The sequence below is a fragment of the Camellia sinensis genome, chromosome 9 (assembly GCF_055761805.1).
Source record: "Camellia sinensis isolate YWXY chromosome 9, ASM5576180v1, whole genome shotgun sequence".
Classification (NCBI taxonomy): Eukaryota; Viridiplantae; Streptophyta; class Magnoliopsida; order Ericales; family Theaceae; genus Camellia; species Camellia sinensis.
The window spans coordinates 195923651-195938324 of NC_138969.1; the positions used below are offsets into that span (position 1 = coordinate 195923651).

The 14674-nt window shown below is 35.2% G+C and overlaps 1 protein-coding gene across 1 annotated transcript; it reads right to left on the minus strand.

Annotated features, from left to right (window-relative positions):
• Window positions 1-379: 379 nt before the first annotated feature.
• Window positions 380-12885, minus strand: UPL5 (ubiquitin protein ligase 5). Its single transcript, XM_028254390.2, has 3 exons — window positions 10764-12885; window positions 7741-8330; window positions 380-961 (listed from the first exon to the last, which is right to left on the minus strand). Exons 1-3 carry the CDS (start codon window positions 12592-12594, stop codon window positions 698-700), a joined length of 2685 nt encoding a protein of 894 aa, XP_028110191.2. The 5' UTR covers window positions 12595-12885; the 3' UTR covers window positions 380-697.
• Between the last annotated feature and the right edge of the window lie 1789 nt (window positions 12886-14674).

Consider the following 14674-nt stretch of genomic DNA (forward strand, 5'->3'; position numbering starts at 1 on the left):
AGTGTAGGTTTGAGACTTGAGAATTTGCTTCTCTCAAGGTCTCCAGTTCGAAACCTCTTACATGCTATTAATTCCTGTGTTAAAGCCAATTCATATATAGCTCTGCTCTGACTTTAATTAAACCTCCCGTTAGTGGATTGTAAAATTAATCCTCCAAGAATTAGTCAAAGTGTACACAAACTGATCCAGACATCCCAATAATAATAAAAAAAAAAAAAAACCTAATCCCTTCCCGGTGTAATATCTGGGTTTAAAAACAAAAACAAAAACAAAAACGAGTAGAGACCAAAATAGACTACTCATATGATCCACATAAACTTCGTTTGGTCAAACACAATTTAGTTAGTGAATTATATCAACACAGCATGTCAAGGGATAATTTCAACAAACTTCATGCATAGAAAGGAAGCATAGATGTTACAATAGAAGTTGAGGGAATTATCTTCCTTGTTTCCTTATTTAAATTGTACCTATATAAACAGTTTGAGAAGAAGGTAAAAAAGAAAAAAGAAAAAGAAATTACAAACTTTCATTGTAGAAACACAATAGAGAGACAGCAGCTTCTTACATAGTTATAAATAGCAAAACAGCTAACATTACCCTATATATAATATGTACAAAGCTGGATACAAATCTTTTTATGTGCAATCATAAGAAAGTTCCTTTTCTGTCCAAAATTGTTGATGCTGTCGATATTTCACCATGTGCCAAAGCTGCAGCCGACATGTTCCTGGGTTATAATGCGAAGACGATCTTGCATAATATCCTTAGATGGGTAAGGTGGGAAACACAGTCGGTAGAAGCATGTGTGGGACGAAGGAAGGCGATCATGGGACTCCGAAGACTTGTAGATGTGTAGCCGAGAAGCCAAACCGCCAAAACCCTCCACAGGTAGATATTTTAATGAAGTCCAAAAAAAGAGGAGAACCTTTTTCTGCTCTGCTGACATTTCCTCAACAATCTGCAACAATTTTAAGATTCAGGCAATCATATTATCAATACATTACAATCAACAACTGAGTAGCATCTCATAATTTGTTGTTGATAGTACAAGGGTAGTTGAACCCTACACATGCAAATTGAGAAAAAGGCATCCACCTCCACACAAGGAGACAGACATGCAGAGGTCAAGCTTGGATCTCTATGCCACTCTCTGTCTAAGACAGCCTCAGCTCCCACCTACCACCTTTGGTGGTCTCATGTAAACTAAATGCCATCCCAACGAGCCCATGGTCAGCCCGCTTACCAATGACCACCCAAATGTCTCCCAAACCAATTTTTCATCATGTATTTCTAAATTAGTGCTGCCTTTCAACTAAACTATTTCTATGAACCAGCTCTTAAAGCAATAAAAGAAAAACATATTGTGAGAAAATCAAGGGAAAAAGACCTATATAATAGGTACAAAATGGGTGACAAAACAAGGAGTCTTAAGTCCAGTCATTGGCTTAATCTCGGAGGGGATCCATTCAAATGCCTTTAACATAGAGGGATCAATAGACAAGAAGGTAAGAGAGCCTCCTTAATAACCGTTTCAATGGAGAACTTTTGATTCTCAAAAATCAAAAAAATTGCCCTTTCTTTACTGATGCAATGGGAAGAAAATTAGCTTATACCATTCCTCAAATCAGTCCTCCCTTTTACCACAACCTCTCTGAAAGATGGATACGGAAAAACTAGTGACACAAGCAACCGTTAGCTCATGGGAAGCTGAGTCTCAACCTGACTGCACCAGGAAAGTCTCACCATGGCAATGCTGTGCACAGTTTGTACCCTTAAATCTGTCTGCAGAACTTCTTGGTCTATCTGCTGTGAGTGCTGACGTACCAATTAACAGAATGCCATTGTCAAATCGAATAACCAGACGACTTTGAATAGAACAATTTAAAAGAAATCTACTCGATATTTTAAGCAGACAAAGCATAAGATTCTTAGATTTGAAAACCACAAAACAATCAACAGAAAATGACCTTAGTGAAGGAAAGATTCCTTTCATCACAAGGACATGTTGCTTCCACATATAAAACTAATTGTAATCAAATTAATAGTATGGATTTTCTAGTTTATGGGTACAGTGAATAATCATAGCTTATGCATTTGAAGCACTAAAAAGCAAGCTCAGGCATGCATTTGAAGTCGTTTGAGTGCAAAGTGAACTCAAGGTAATACAGGGAAGCCTCTAATGAAAAGGATTTGAAACAACGATTTTCAGTCCATTGACTTGTGCATAAATTCAGGAAACAAAAGGCATAAACAAATCTCCTATAAACTGCACAAAAGAGTCAATGAAAAGAGACACTTCTCTCTCAGCCAAAAAAAACAAAGAAAGGAACAAAGAAACTTTTAGCAAGAAAATCCTTTCAGGCTATTAATAGGGAGCTCAACACCATCAAAAGATCTTCCATTGCGCTCTATCCAACACTATCTATAAAATACATAATGTAGATGCCTATTAGGTTCCTCTCCCAAAATTTTAGGACAATTGACACTCCATACCTCAACAAGTTCCTACACTGAATCAAACATAACCCATACTAAACCAAAAATCGAACAAATCAGATTCCACAAAACACTGGCCTAGCCACTGGACAATGAAAAGAAGGTACACAGATTCCTCCAATAATTTGACATCCTTTAATAATTTGACATCCTTTCAAATCTTCAGAAAAACCTAGGAAAGAAATTTGGTTTTCTTTTGGTTTAGAAAACTTTTTTCATATTTTGATCAACATTTTTTTACTTTTTAGAAGCATCTAGATTAGGTGCATCTAAAAAATAAATAAATATATAAAAATTGCCTAAAATATGAAAATAGTTCACTTAAAAAAATCGTCCAAAAAAATTAAAGCAAACGGAGTAAAGGCTCTTCATCTTGTGAGAGGAAGATTTGGGTGCAGATTCTAGGGTTTTGAGGGTGTCAAAATTTCTGGTGTACTCTGTTGTTGGTAGTGGTCGTTGAAGGATGTAGATTTGATCTGCAAATCTTGAGAACGACGAGAACAAACTGGGAGAACCATTAGAGATAAATGTAAACCAACTGTGATAAGGTGGTCCGGTGGTATGATATCTCAAACAAACTATAGGGTAAACACATAAGTGGATGAGATGTTTTAATTCAACTATTCAGTCAAGTTGGTTTCACAATTTTCAAATGACCACATCCACATCACCCGGACTTATAAATAGTGAAAGGCCCACTGCCAACCGCAAGTTCTAACAAAGCCATCTGTAGCTTTCAATTTCAGGTCGGGTCGGTCAAATATTTCAAGTGGTTTGGTCCCAATGAACAGCTCTAATCCATGCAATCTTTTCTTCTTCTTCTTCTTTTTTTTTTTTTTTTTGGTTACAAGTAAAGAGTCTTTATTAACTGAGCACCATGTTGAAGAGGGCTAACCCTTTAGAAAAGACAAAAAGCTGTAAGCTATATATCAAAAGGCATAAACAAATCCCCTATAAACCGCACAAAATAGTTGAAGAAAAAAAAGACACTCGGCTCTTAGCCAAAAAAACAAACAAAGGAGCCAAGAACATTTTAGGAAGAAAAGAGCAACGATCCTTTCAGGCTAATAATAGGGAGTTTAAGAGTATCAAAAGATCTTATATTCTGCTCTGTCCACACTATCCATAGAATACATAAAGCAAATGCCTACCAAGTTCCTCACCCATGTTTTAGGACAATTGGCACTCCATGCCTCAATAAGATCCTACGCTGAAACAAAAACAACTCCTACCCTACGGGTACGAGTACTAGTACTTGTACTAGTACAATACAAGTATCTCGATACGGTAAAATTAAAAAAAAAAAAAGGATACGGATACTTGTAAAAAAATATTTATTTTTAATTTAGAATAATGCAAAAATTAATTAAATGGTTTAATTTGTCAAAATTCAACCTACAATTAACATTTAATGTCAAAAGTAAAAGTATAAATCAAAATTAAATTTCAATATATTAAATAACTTACAAACCATAGTTTAATTTTAAAATCATGCCAAGTATAAAACAAAAACTAAAAAAGAAGCCTAATAAAAGGAGTTTTATCTTTGTAGTACAAGAAAATATTGTTTCAACTAAGGTACGGTACGATTTGGGTATGTACTAGGTACGTTTGGGTACACCAAAAATTAAGAAGAAAAAATTTGGTTACGTATTTCATGTACCCGGTACGTATGCAAAAGTACCATACAAAATACCATATACCGGTAAATACCTGGTACGGGTACGACATGTTTTTCGAAGCACCCATGTTTCATAAACAAACTAAAAATTGAACAATCGGATTCAACAAATCACTAGCCACCGGACAACGTAGAAGAAGGCACACGGATTCTTCTAATACTTTGACACCCCATACTTCACATTTAAAAAAAAAAAAAACTCTTCCTCAAGTTTCTATAACTTGCAATAGAACAATTGGCAAGTGCCTCAATAAGATGCTACACTGAAACAAAAATAATTCCAACCAAACCAAAAATTGAACAAATAAATCACTAGCCACGGAACAATGAAGAAGAAGGTACACAACTTCTACTAATACTTTGACATCCTTCCCACACTTCACATTTTGAGATAAACTCTTCCTCAAGTTTCTATTAGTTGAATTAATCTAACAGGTCTGCACCTTCCGAATCTGCTTTATATCTAAAACTAACCTCTTCTGATATTCATTTACACAAATTTACTTAAATTGTAATCCATGCAATCTTTTCTTTTTTCCTTTTTGTTCTTTTGGATAAGAAAAAAAGTATTATTAACCAATCACCACGTTGAATGAGGTGAACCCTATAAAAAAGGAAAAAATTAAAGACTACATTAGAAGGCATAAACAGATCTCCTATAAACTGCACAATAGAGATGACTAACAAAAGACTCCTTTCTCATCCAAAACAAACAATGAAAAGAACAAATACTAATTCCACAATAATAAAAGGGTAAATTACACTAGCCTCCCCCGAAGTTTGGAGAAAATATTATAAGCCCCACTATTTTGACATAGTAACATAGGGTTTTCTGAAGGTTTTAATTCACATAACACATAACACCGAACTCCCTTTTCATCAATAATTTGTTAATCGTATGAATGGAAAAATGATGTCATATTTTTTGTGTTGAAATGTATATTTTTCTTTGTTTATCCTTGTCTTTTCACATCATATGTATTCGTTCTGATTTCTTTTGTCTTACCAAAATGGAGGTCAGTGTAATCATGCCAAAACTGTGAAGCTTGCTATATTTTTTTCAAATCTCAAGGGGCGTCTGTATGTTTTACCCATAGGCTTTGTTTGGTTACAATTCTCATAAACTATTTTTAAACAGGTGTTCATTTGTCTTTACTAAACTTTTTTCATTTTGCAAATACATCAAGACTAGATACATCTAAAAAGTAAAAAGTTTAACTAAAATATGAAGGAAAAAAAATTCACTAAAAACAAATAGAAACCCGAACAAAAATGCAAAGATTGATTTTCATCAATTTTTACTGATTTTGTTTAATATTTTAGTCAATTTGTTTTACTTTTTAGATGCATTTGATTAGGTGCAACTAAAAAATACAAAGAATTGATTAAAATATATAGAAAAAAATCACTAAAAATAAACGAAAACTCATATAAAAAAAGTTTTTTGAAAAATCAAACCAAACAAACATAGAATTCTACAGATCTAATCCATATTGAGGCATATAATAGAAGCACTGAATTCCCCGTCTCAAAAAGTATTAATGCACATAACTGTTGCCCCTACTAAAGAATGATAGCATGTTGTAAACTAGACAAAAATAAAGTGCAGGCATGCTAGTCCATATCTCATTTTACATACAAATGTCAAATCTACGTAAAATGATCTTACTTCAAACATTAGCTTCACACTACTTCAAACATACAAGATTTATAACACACTCACAGAGGTTTCATGGTGTCAGAGAGATGCAAAATATCTTCTTCTTACTAATGAATTTGTTTCTAAGTTCTGTTTTCTCTTCTTTTGCCATGGATGTCTCAACATTTTCCATCTTAATACACCAATTCCCTCAACAAGTCTTTTAATTAGTGTTACATGGACTTCTCTATTCCCTTTAATGAATCAGATATGATTAGGATAAGTGTATGGGATGTGTCCAACCCCTGTACCAAATTAGAGCCGTCAATCTTCTAATTTTTTATGATGTTTGAAGAAGAAGAAACTTACATTTGACGTGGATGGAACATAGAAATCTCACTTGCCCCCTAAATAAGCCATAGTATTATACACTATACAATACATTAATGTTCACATATTTGTACCTAACTTTTGGATATATATCCTCGTATCGTAAGACTTAGGACATCTGCCACTCATATCCAATTCCATGAAAAATAGCTTTTAACCGCTGAAAATTCTATCCCACAAAGCAGACCAGCCACACATCTGTCTAATATGACTTGTACCTAATAAGCACATTCCAAGCAGCACTTGATTTGCTTCATCTATCTCGCTAATATGATTTGGCCAATATCCACCTGTGTACTACATATTACACAAAGAAAAATGGGCACTCTTCAGAGATCTGTTGGCTATCGTCCAATTTTTATTTATCTCTTAATTCTAAAGCTTCTCTAAACAATGATAACCTAGCATTTAACCTAACCTTGATTTCACAATTAAAAACTAATATTATCAGGCACCATAACTAAGGCAAGAAGATAAGAGAGCTTAATGTTGGACATTGATGTAAGCCACTGTTAAAAGAAATTAACTCACTCTCATCAGGTTGTTTACATGTCTTAATTATGTCAGTATCACTGTTTGCAGCTGTTTCCTATGCTGAAAGTCCAATGTGATATCAATCTTTTATATCTATGGACATCTCACATGCCTTGTCTAAAAATTAACATAAAGCTCTTCAAATTCCTCAATAAACCTCTCGTTCCCTAGGTAAGTTTCCACAGTCCACCTCCCCTAGCTTTCAGTTTGTTTATTTGTACACATTGTATTAATTCACTCCTAACCTCACTAGACACTGCAAAGAACACATTAGTCCAAAACTGGCATCCTGTATTCTAATTTCAAGATATAGTGATGACTCAGTTACATCCTCCAAAAGCGAGGGCATGATTTATCAATTTGATGCCACAACAGCAGCTTTCAATGTGTCATGTGTTCTTTCATATAGGTGCATACAAACACTCGTTCATCACTCAGAGGGTTTATACAATCTGTATGAGCACTTACTCAGAACATCAGGTGCCCATGTTGTAAACCTTATTAGTTATTGGTTGTAGTAAGAAATACAATTATAATATTTTGGGTAATGAATATAAAAAGGATTAGAAGAGATTATATAAGGAATACAAAAGCAAAAAGATGTTTCGGACAATCTCAACTTGACAAATGAAATTGCAAATTAAAGAATTACTCCCATCACTGCTACGTTTTCCTTTGGTCTTAAATTGTAGCTCTGTCATTTCTTTCTCTCCTTATTTCCCTCATATCATGCATATTTCCGTCATGTCACTGACACAATATTTCATCTGTTAATAAAGAATTATTCATAAAGTAACCCCACCCCCCACCTCCCACCCCCCCTTCCAGCATAGAGAAAAAGCAACCAATATATGTATAAATGAAGAAACCAATGTAATATGTTTTGATTACTTCAGGGAAAATGAAAAACAAAAAAGAAGGGAAAAAAAAAGGTTGAACGTGCTTCATAAGTAAAACATTAAAGATTTAGTAAAACGAGAATTATGTGGGCACATACCTTCCAGAACCAGAGTACCTGTGGATCAGTTTCTCTGTACCCATTATATTCAGTATGTGCCTTCCAGTCCTCCACTGAAATAGCACTTTCACTCCCATGCAGCATCCAATCAAGATCTTCGAGCTCCAAACTTCGGAAAAAGAACTTATGGAGCAATGGTTGGCAAAGCATATCAGAAAACCCTTTAGCAAAATGGGTTACCTGCTCAGAGATAGATGTGACAAAATGATGCCGAATAAGAAGATCAACATACTCCTCCCTATTCCTACTATTCACAGAAATGCTTTTACCACCATCGCAAAGCTCCACAATTTTCCTGGATCCTAACTCTTCTACTTCTCGCACAAATGTTAGACCCAGTGCATCTGAATCCACCATCTCAGCATCCATTTCCAAGATTTTCTTGCAACTGTTGTACAAGCATGGATCTGCATCCTGAATATCTTCCAAAGAAACATCCTTTCCAGCCAATTGCAAGAAAAACACCCGATCAAAGACAATGCCAACTTGCACCTTATGCATCAAGGCTAGGGCAATTACCCTGCCAGAGAAGCTAAAATATTCAAGGTGCAAAGGATCTACCTTGGACACTGCAAATAAACACAATATATATAACTGCTGTTACTACTTTTGTACACAGACCAAACCCCTAAATTGATCAAATTGGTGTTGAATGTGCATAAAATGTGTTGTCTAAGACAGGATTTACAAGCAATCTTCAGCTTTGAATGTTGCAATGACAATGGTGGTGTATTATAAATTAAAGAGTGTGTGTGTTTGAGAGAGAGAGAGAGAGCAGGAAATATGAATAATGAATGAACAACATATGGTCAAACAATTCATGGTGACAGCAGAGAAGGTAAATAATGAATGTAATAAAACCCCAAACAATTCATAGTGTGTTCTCGTTACTTAATTGAAAGCAAGTTTTTAAGCCTATCAAGGGCTAACTTAAGACGGCGTATGCATTTGTGATGGAAGATATCAGCTAGGGTAGGAGGGGTTGTTGGGGTGGTTCATCAGAGTCGAAGTTCCTATTCATTGGTACACTAACAGAGAAGAGAACCAAAGGGTAAAGGGAAGAGTAAGACAGTTCAAGTCATGAAAAAAAAAAAGTGGGGGTAAGGTTGCCTCCCTACCTATGAAGCACAAACACGGACACGACACAAGCACAGACACAAGTATGTCCATAGGATGCAACACCTTCAAAAAAATTATAATATGGACACAACAGGGATATGACACAACACATATATAGATTACTTTTATATAATTTTATTTACTATGTATAGGAATATCAATTTTTAGAGCACGAAGATATGAGAGTCATCGATGTATGAGTGAACAAATTTTCATATATTTGCTATGTATAGGAATATAAATTTTCATATATTTCACTTTGACCTCAAGTCAACTTTTCAAAATTATTTTTAAAAAAAACAAAAAAGTTTTAAGGCACCTCTAGACACAACAAAAAATAAGAATTAAAAAATTTGACATGCTAGCTGCCTACTATAATATCCCTCAGCCAGCCAGACCCTGTTGTGAGCGGGAGCTTCCTACACTGGTAGGACATTTTTTTTATAACAAGGTGCAGGTACCCAATATTAACATGTACACCAACCTTAATTCAGAAACAATTTCATCCCCACAAGTTTCAGATTGTTTAAGAGTAGAGTAAACACAAGTTAAAAAAACAAAATATTCAATTGTTTCCTTCAAGATCACCTTTTGTTCTCTTCTCACAAATAAACCAATTGTTTGGGGTGAAGGAATTATAAAAGTTCATCATTTCCTTGTCTCGTTTTTTTTTCTCCCCTACCACAAAAGGAGTCATTAGTTTCCATTGAAAGTTTAAAACATGGAAGCAAGGTGAAAAAGAGAAAAAACTACCCAGCCTCATTTGTTGAGCTCAGATGGTAAAGTAAGGTAGATCCAGACTGGGGTTTAAGAATTGCAATCAATATATACTTGAAGGAATGATAATAGTGTACCTTGATGTTAAATAGCCAGTGAAAGATCTTTGCTTAGTTGAGAACTAACAAAATCCAAACTAAACTTTACTTGTTTTTTCTCCTTGGCATACATTACAGTGGGATTCATAAAAGAAAGAAGCATCCATTGCAAAGATTAAGTCATCAAGCAAATAATTGGTCTTTGTCTTTTATTTTTTTTCAATTTCTAGCCAAATCCCTTACTCAAAAGATAAGAAAATGTCCCTATCCACAGGGCTCAGAGAAGGAATACTCATTGGCAGCACATGACAATAAATAAAACAAAAGAAAGCAAAGTGAAGACTATTATTCAATCAAGTGACTAAATGAAGCAACCAACCATGTACGCAACATAATTTTCTCTGATAAGTATTTTGCACATCAAACATTTAAATTACATCCCTAGGAGTTCCATTTATATTATTCAGAGTCTTTATCCTCTCACTTCATGCAAGAAAATAAAATACATTATGAATTACATGTCAATTTTTATTTACACAATTTGTATTTTGTAGATGGTTTTAAATATGATTTTCGATGTATATTGCACCCTCCTGCTGCCTCATTTTTTATATATTTACTTATCAAACAAAATCAGAATGCCCTCATTGTTTCCACGCCATTGACTAAGATCTACCATTTAACATGAAATATGTAATCACACAAGGTTTGCAAGGCTGGAAGCCAAAAATACATCACAGCTCATAGACCCTTTATATATGAAGCAATCTCCAACTTCTATTTCTGATGAACACAACTGTGTTCCTTATATAGTTATGCCCAAGTACACTGAACTACTTAAATATAATGTCATATTTACAAAATGTAGTTTCAAATATACACAAAATCCTACAATCCATGCTTCTTACAGGTTCAAGAAACAACAACATATCAATGCAATATAGGGATTCGTGATCATTTCAACCTGGAAACAATCTCAAGAATAGACATTTATCAATGAGCAAATGCATAACAAACAAATTAAATGTAGTTTAAAAAAACCATGCATGAAAGACTGCCGGCACATACCAGGATTCGGGAAAAATCTTCTACGATCATTTGGGCAAGCTACATAAAGGGCGTTCTGTGGATTGAAAATTGCCTGGCATACCATAAAGAACCACTCCCGCAATACACCAGGTCCTGTAGCTTCCTCATTTTTAAACTCCATAAATAAACCAGCACGCAATGCCTCAGGTTCTGCACGTGCAATGTACTGGAACGATTCTGACAACAACTGTGACCTGTCAATGAGCATCTCATGAAGCTCCTCATACTCATCCTTCACTTCATGAAGCATCATCATCGCCAGATGCCTCCTAGATTCAAAATCTGTCACATCCTTGTGCTCAAGAAGCCATTTATGATCGTCACTCCGCTTCGCGTATCTGATGATAAGATAACAAACAGAAACCTTTCGCTGCCTCAATTTTGTCAAGAATTGTTCTTCAGCACCTTGATAAAGTTTAGAGATAATATTCAATTCCTTCAAAATAGCAAGATACTGGTCCCATCCTTGAGGAAGTTGTTCACCTTCCCTTTTCTCTTTCGTAGCCAAGCACTCCTCCATTTTCTGAAGACACTGTTCCATTTTTCCCAATAAATCAGTAAAAATACCATAAAGAAACTTAATCTCTTCATCGTAAAAGGGAAGATTATGATCACCCTCAGAAAATGGCATTGAGATTGGACCCCCAAAACCCACTTGCTCCATAATTGCAGTTCGTAGGGGGTGCAAGAACGCCGTGAAATCACGGACATCACTCGACAATGGCCCCACATTCGTTGGCGATTCGATACTCAACACTAGATCATTAGACAACCTAGCTGCAAGCTCTCTAACAAATTGAAAAACCTCTTGAACTACAATCAATGCCTTACTATTATCACTGCTTTTCGAACCCAACCCAGTGCCAATATATTCCACCATTGACCCAAGACTACTTCTACACAATGAATACAAAGGGTCATCATGAGCAGCTCTACCAAGCAACTTGCAAAATTCTAACACCATAGGTGCACACAGAGCGTGTATAGCTTTTGGCAACACATTTCGACTAGAATTAACAAATTGCCGAATCGATTCATCACCACACTCCTTGTTACCTTTATAGGGCGACATGTAGAGCATAACCAAAGCCGCTGGAGCGCAAGAAGATAAAAATATCTGAAGATGGCCATAAGCAGCTTCATTGTCGTTCCTCGGCGTCATGGTCAAGAACTCCGATAGCCTCGACTTGACGGACTTGGCAGAAGGCGTGTTTTCGCCTTTACAAAGCCGAAAAATCAAAGAAACCATCTCATCCATCACTTGCCAAGCTTTGGGATGAGGGGTACTTCGCATACGACCCACCAATTGAAGCCCAGCATCGTTCTGAATCGAACACTCAGCTAAAGATTGTTCCCACTGAAGCTGCTTCCCCCGATAAATCAACCTCTGTTCGATCACGGGAATCCCCGTAATCTCCTCGATGCGATCGTGTATGGATTTCACAGTATCCTCAGAATTCGCGTGAATAACTAGGGTATTATTACCTTGAGAGAAGGTTCTGACGAAGAATTGAAGACTGGAGAGTGATCGAATTGAAAGGAAATGGGACAAAGAAGAGCAAGAAGCCGATCGAGCATCGGAAACCCTAGTTTCAAGCGGTGGAGAGATCTGATTGGTGGAGAAGGTGGAAACGACAGCGGCGGCGGCGGAATTGGGTTCGTCTTTCCTCATCCTGACGGAGACTAAGTCCGATGAGAAGTCGGAATCGGTGTCGGAATCGGAGGGGGCATAATCGTCGAGTTTGCGTTTGGAAGGGAGGCGATCGAGGCGTTGATGGACGCAATCGATCGAGGTCTCGACGAGAGACATTGAAGGGCTAAGAAGCCTCCACAATGGTGATTGGGGGGGATTAGGGGCAGAGAGTTCAGTCCATCATCGAATCAACAAGTCTAGGGCTCCAAACAAAACCCTAGCTTTGAGAAGCAGACAATTCGAGGACTGAGTTTTTAGAGAGAGAGAGAGAGAGAGAGAGAGAGTACTACTGATAGAATAAGGGGGTGATAGAGACGGCGAAGAGAGAGAGAAAAAGAGAGAGAGAACGGGATATAAATGAAACGAAATTGGATGTGGTCTGGACTTTAATTGATCCCAAATAAAATATTGAACGCATTTAGTTTTGATTGATTTATTGAACGCGTCTAGTTTTGATTGATTTTCTCAAAATAATTTTTTTTAATATTTTTAATTATTTTATTTTATTTTATTTAGATATATATAAATTAGATACACTTAAAAAATAAAATATTTATACAAATAATATTTAAAAAGTTCAATAAATACATACGAATATGAAAATGAATTGATTTTTTTAAATTTTTTTTATAAATAGTATACTTTTTAAATGTATCTTAGTTAGGTATATCTTAAAAAATAAAATAAAATAAAATAAAATATTAAAAAATTTAACTAAAAACAAAAAAACACAAAAAATAATAATTTTAATTTTAAAAAAAATAAGCTTAATTTTTTGAAACCAAACAAAGTAATTATTATATATTCAACCCAAGTGTACATGGATCTGTTTGGTACCAAAATTTTTGTTTTATAAAGGGCCTAAATTTAATCATGCGATACTAAGATCACATTTGGGAAGATGGTTGGGGCAAATTTAGTCCATTGTGGAATGTGAGATTATTTTCAGAAGGAATGTGAGGTGATACGTCTAATCTTTTGTATTTTATAAAGAGAAACTAAACGTCAATGATCACTCTCGACCAGAATAGGTCAGGAGGACCCTTCAATGATCAAGTCAGTATACTGATCAGGCATGACCATAAATATTTAAAAAGAAAATATTTCTGAAGTAGAAATTGATCAAGATTTAGTATAATTAGATTGAATTGGAATCATTCTCTTGTTTTTTCTATGCTTTGCTTACTTACCATTTATAACTATTCTGACTCAAATCTCATTTGTTGGATTGTGTTTTGATCAAACGGTTCTGCCCATAACTGGTTCTGGGCAACTTGCCAGGTTGCCTTTGTCTTTGATCATTCGATCTTTGTCGCATTGACGACCTAGATGATGTCAGACGTTAGTGGTCAGGTTGCCGAGCATTACGTTCGTAAGGTTAATTTGATCGAATGACCCCTCCTCCCACTAGGCCCAGTCTATGCCTTAGTCTTGTCTATTTTACGTTTGCCACCGTTGAATGATACCCAATCCGACGTCTCTCTTTTATTTTACCAATTTGCCTTCTAAAAGGCTAGCTTTTATATTTGTTTGTCCCCTCATGCACCTTAATTGGATGCCAAGTTGCTGCCAGCTATCTTTCATGGATTTCAAAGAACGAGCTTGGACTTACTCATTTTTGTTTTAGGTTAGTGTGATTGGGTTTGGGCTTGGGTTCATATTGTTTCCCTCCCTACCAACTAAAAGATAAAATAGGTTAAAAAATTAAGAAGACAAAATGTCACATTCAAATTATAATTATTATTTTTTTCCTCACAAAACTACAAAAAAACCAAAAATTCATCTCAAACATAATTTTTTTAGTCAGGCTAAAATAACCAAAAAATTAAAAAGTTAAACTAAAAATTCTTCCCAAACGAAGCCTAAGGCTTGTTTTGGATACACAAAAAATGGGCAACTTATTGGTTTATTGGCTTATTTCTGTCACATCACCTCTTTATTTTCTCTGTACATTTTTTTGTAATAAGTAAAAAAATAAATAAAAAATAAGTCATACCCAAATCACAATTTACTTTTTTAAAAAATTCTAAACATACATAAAATGTCATATAAAAAACTTAACAAGAATAATGTGGCAATGCTATTATTATAAATAAATCCATTTTTAATTGTAACGCCCCAAATTTTATAATCCTTAGTGCAACAAATTTTATTAAATAACTTCATAATATTATCAATATAATTCCCTCTCTCATAA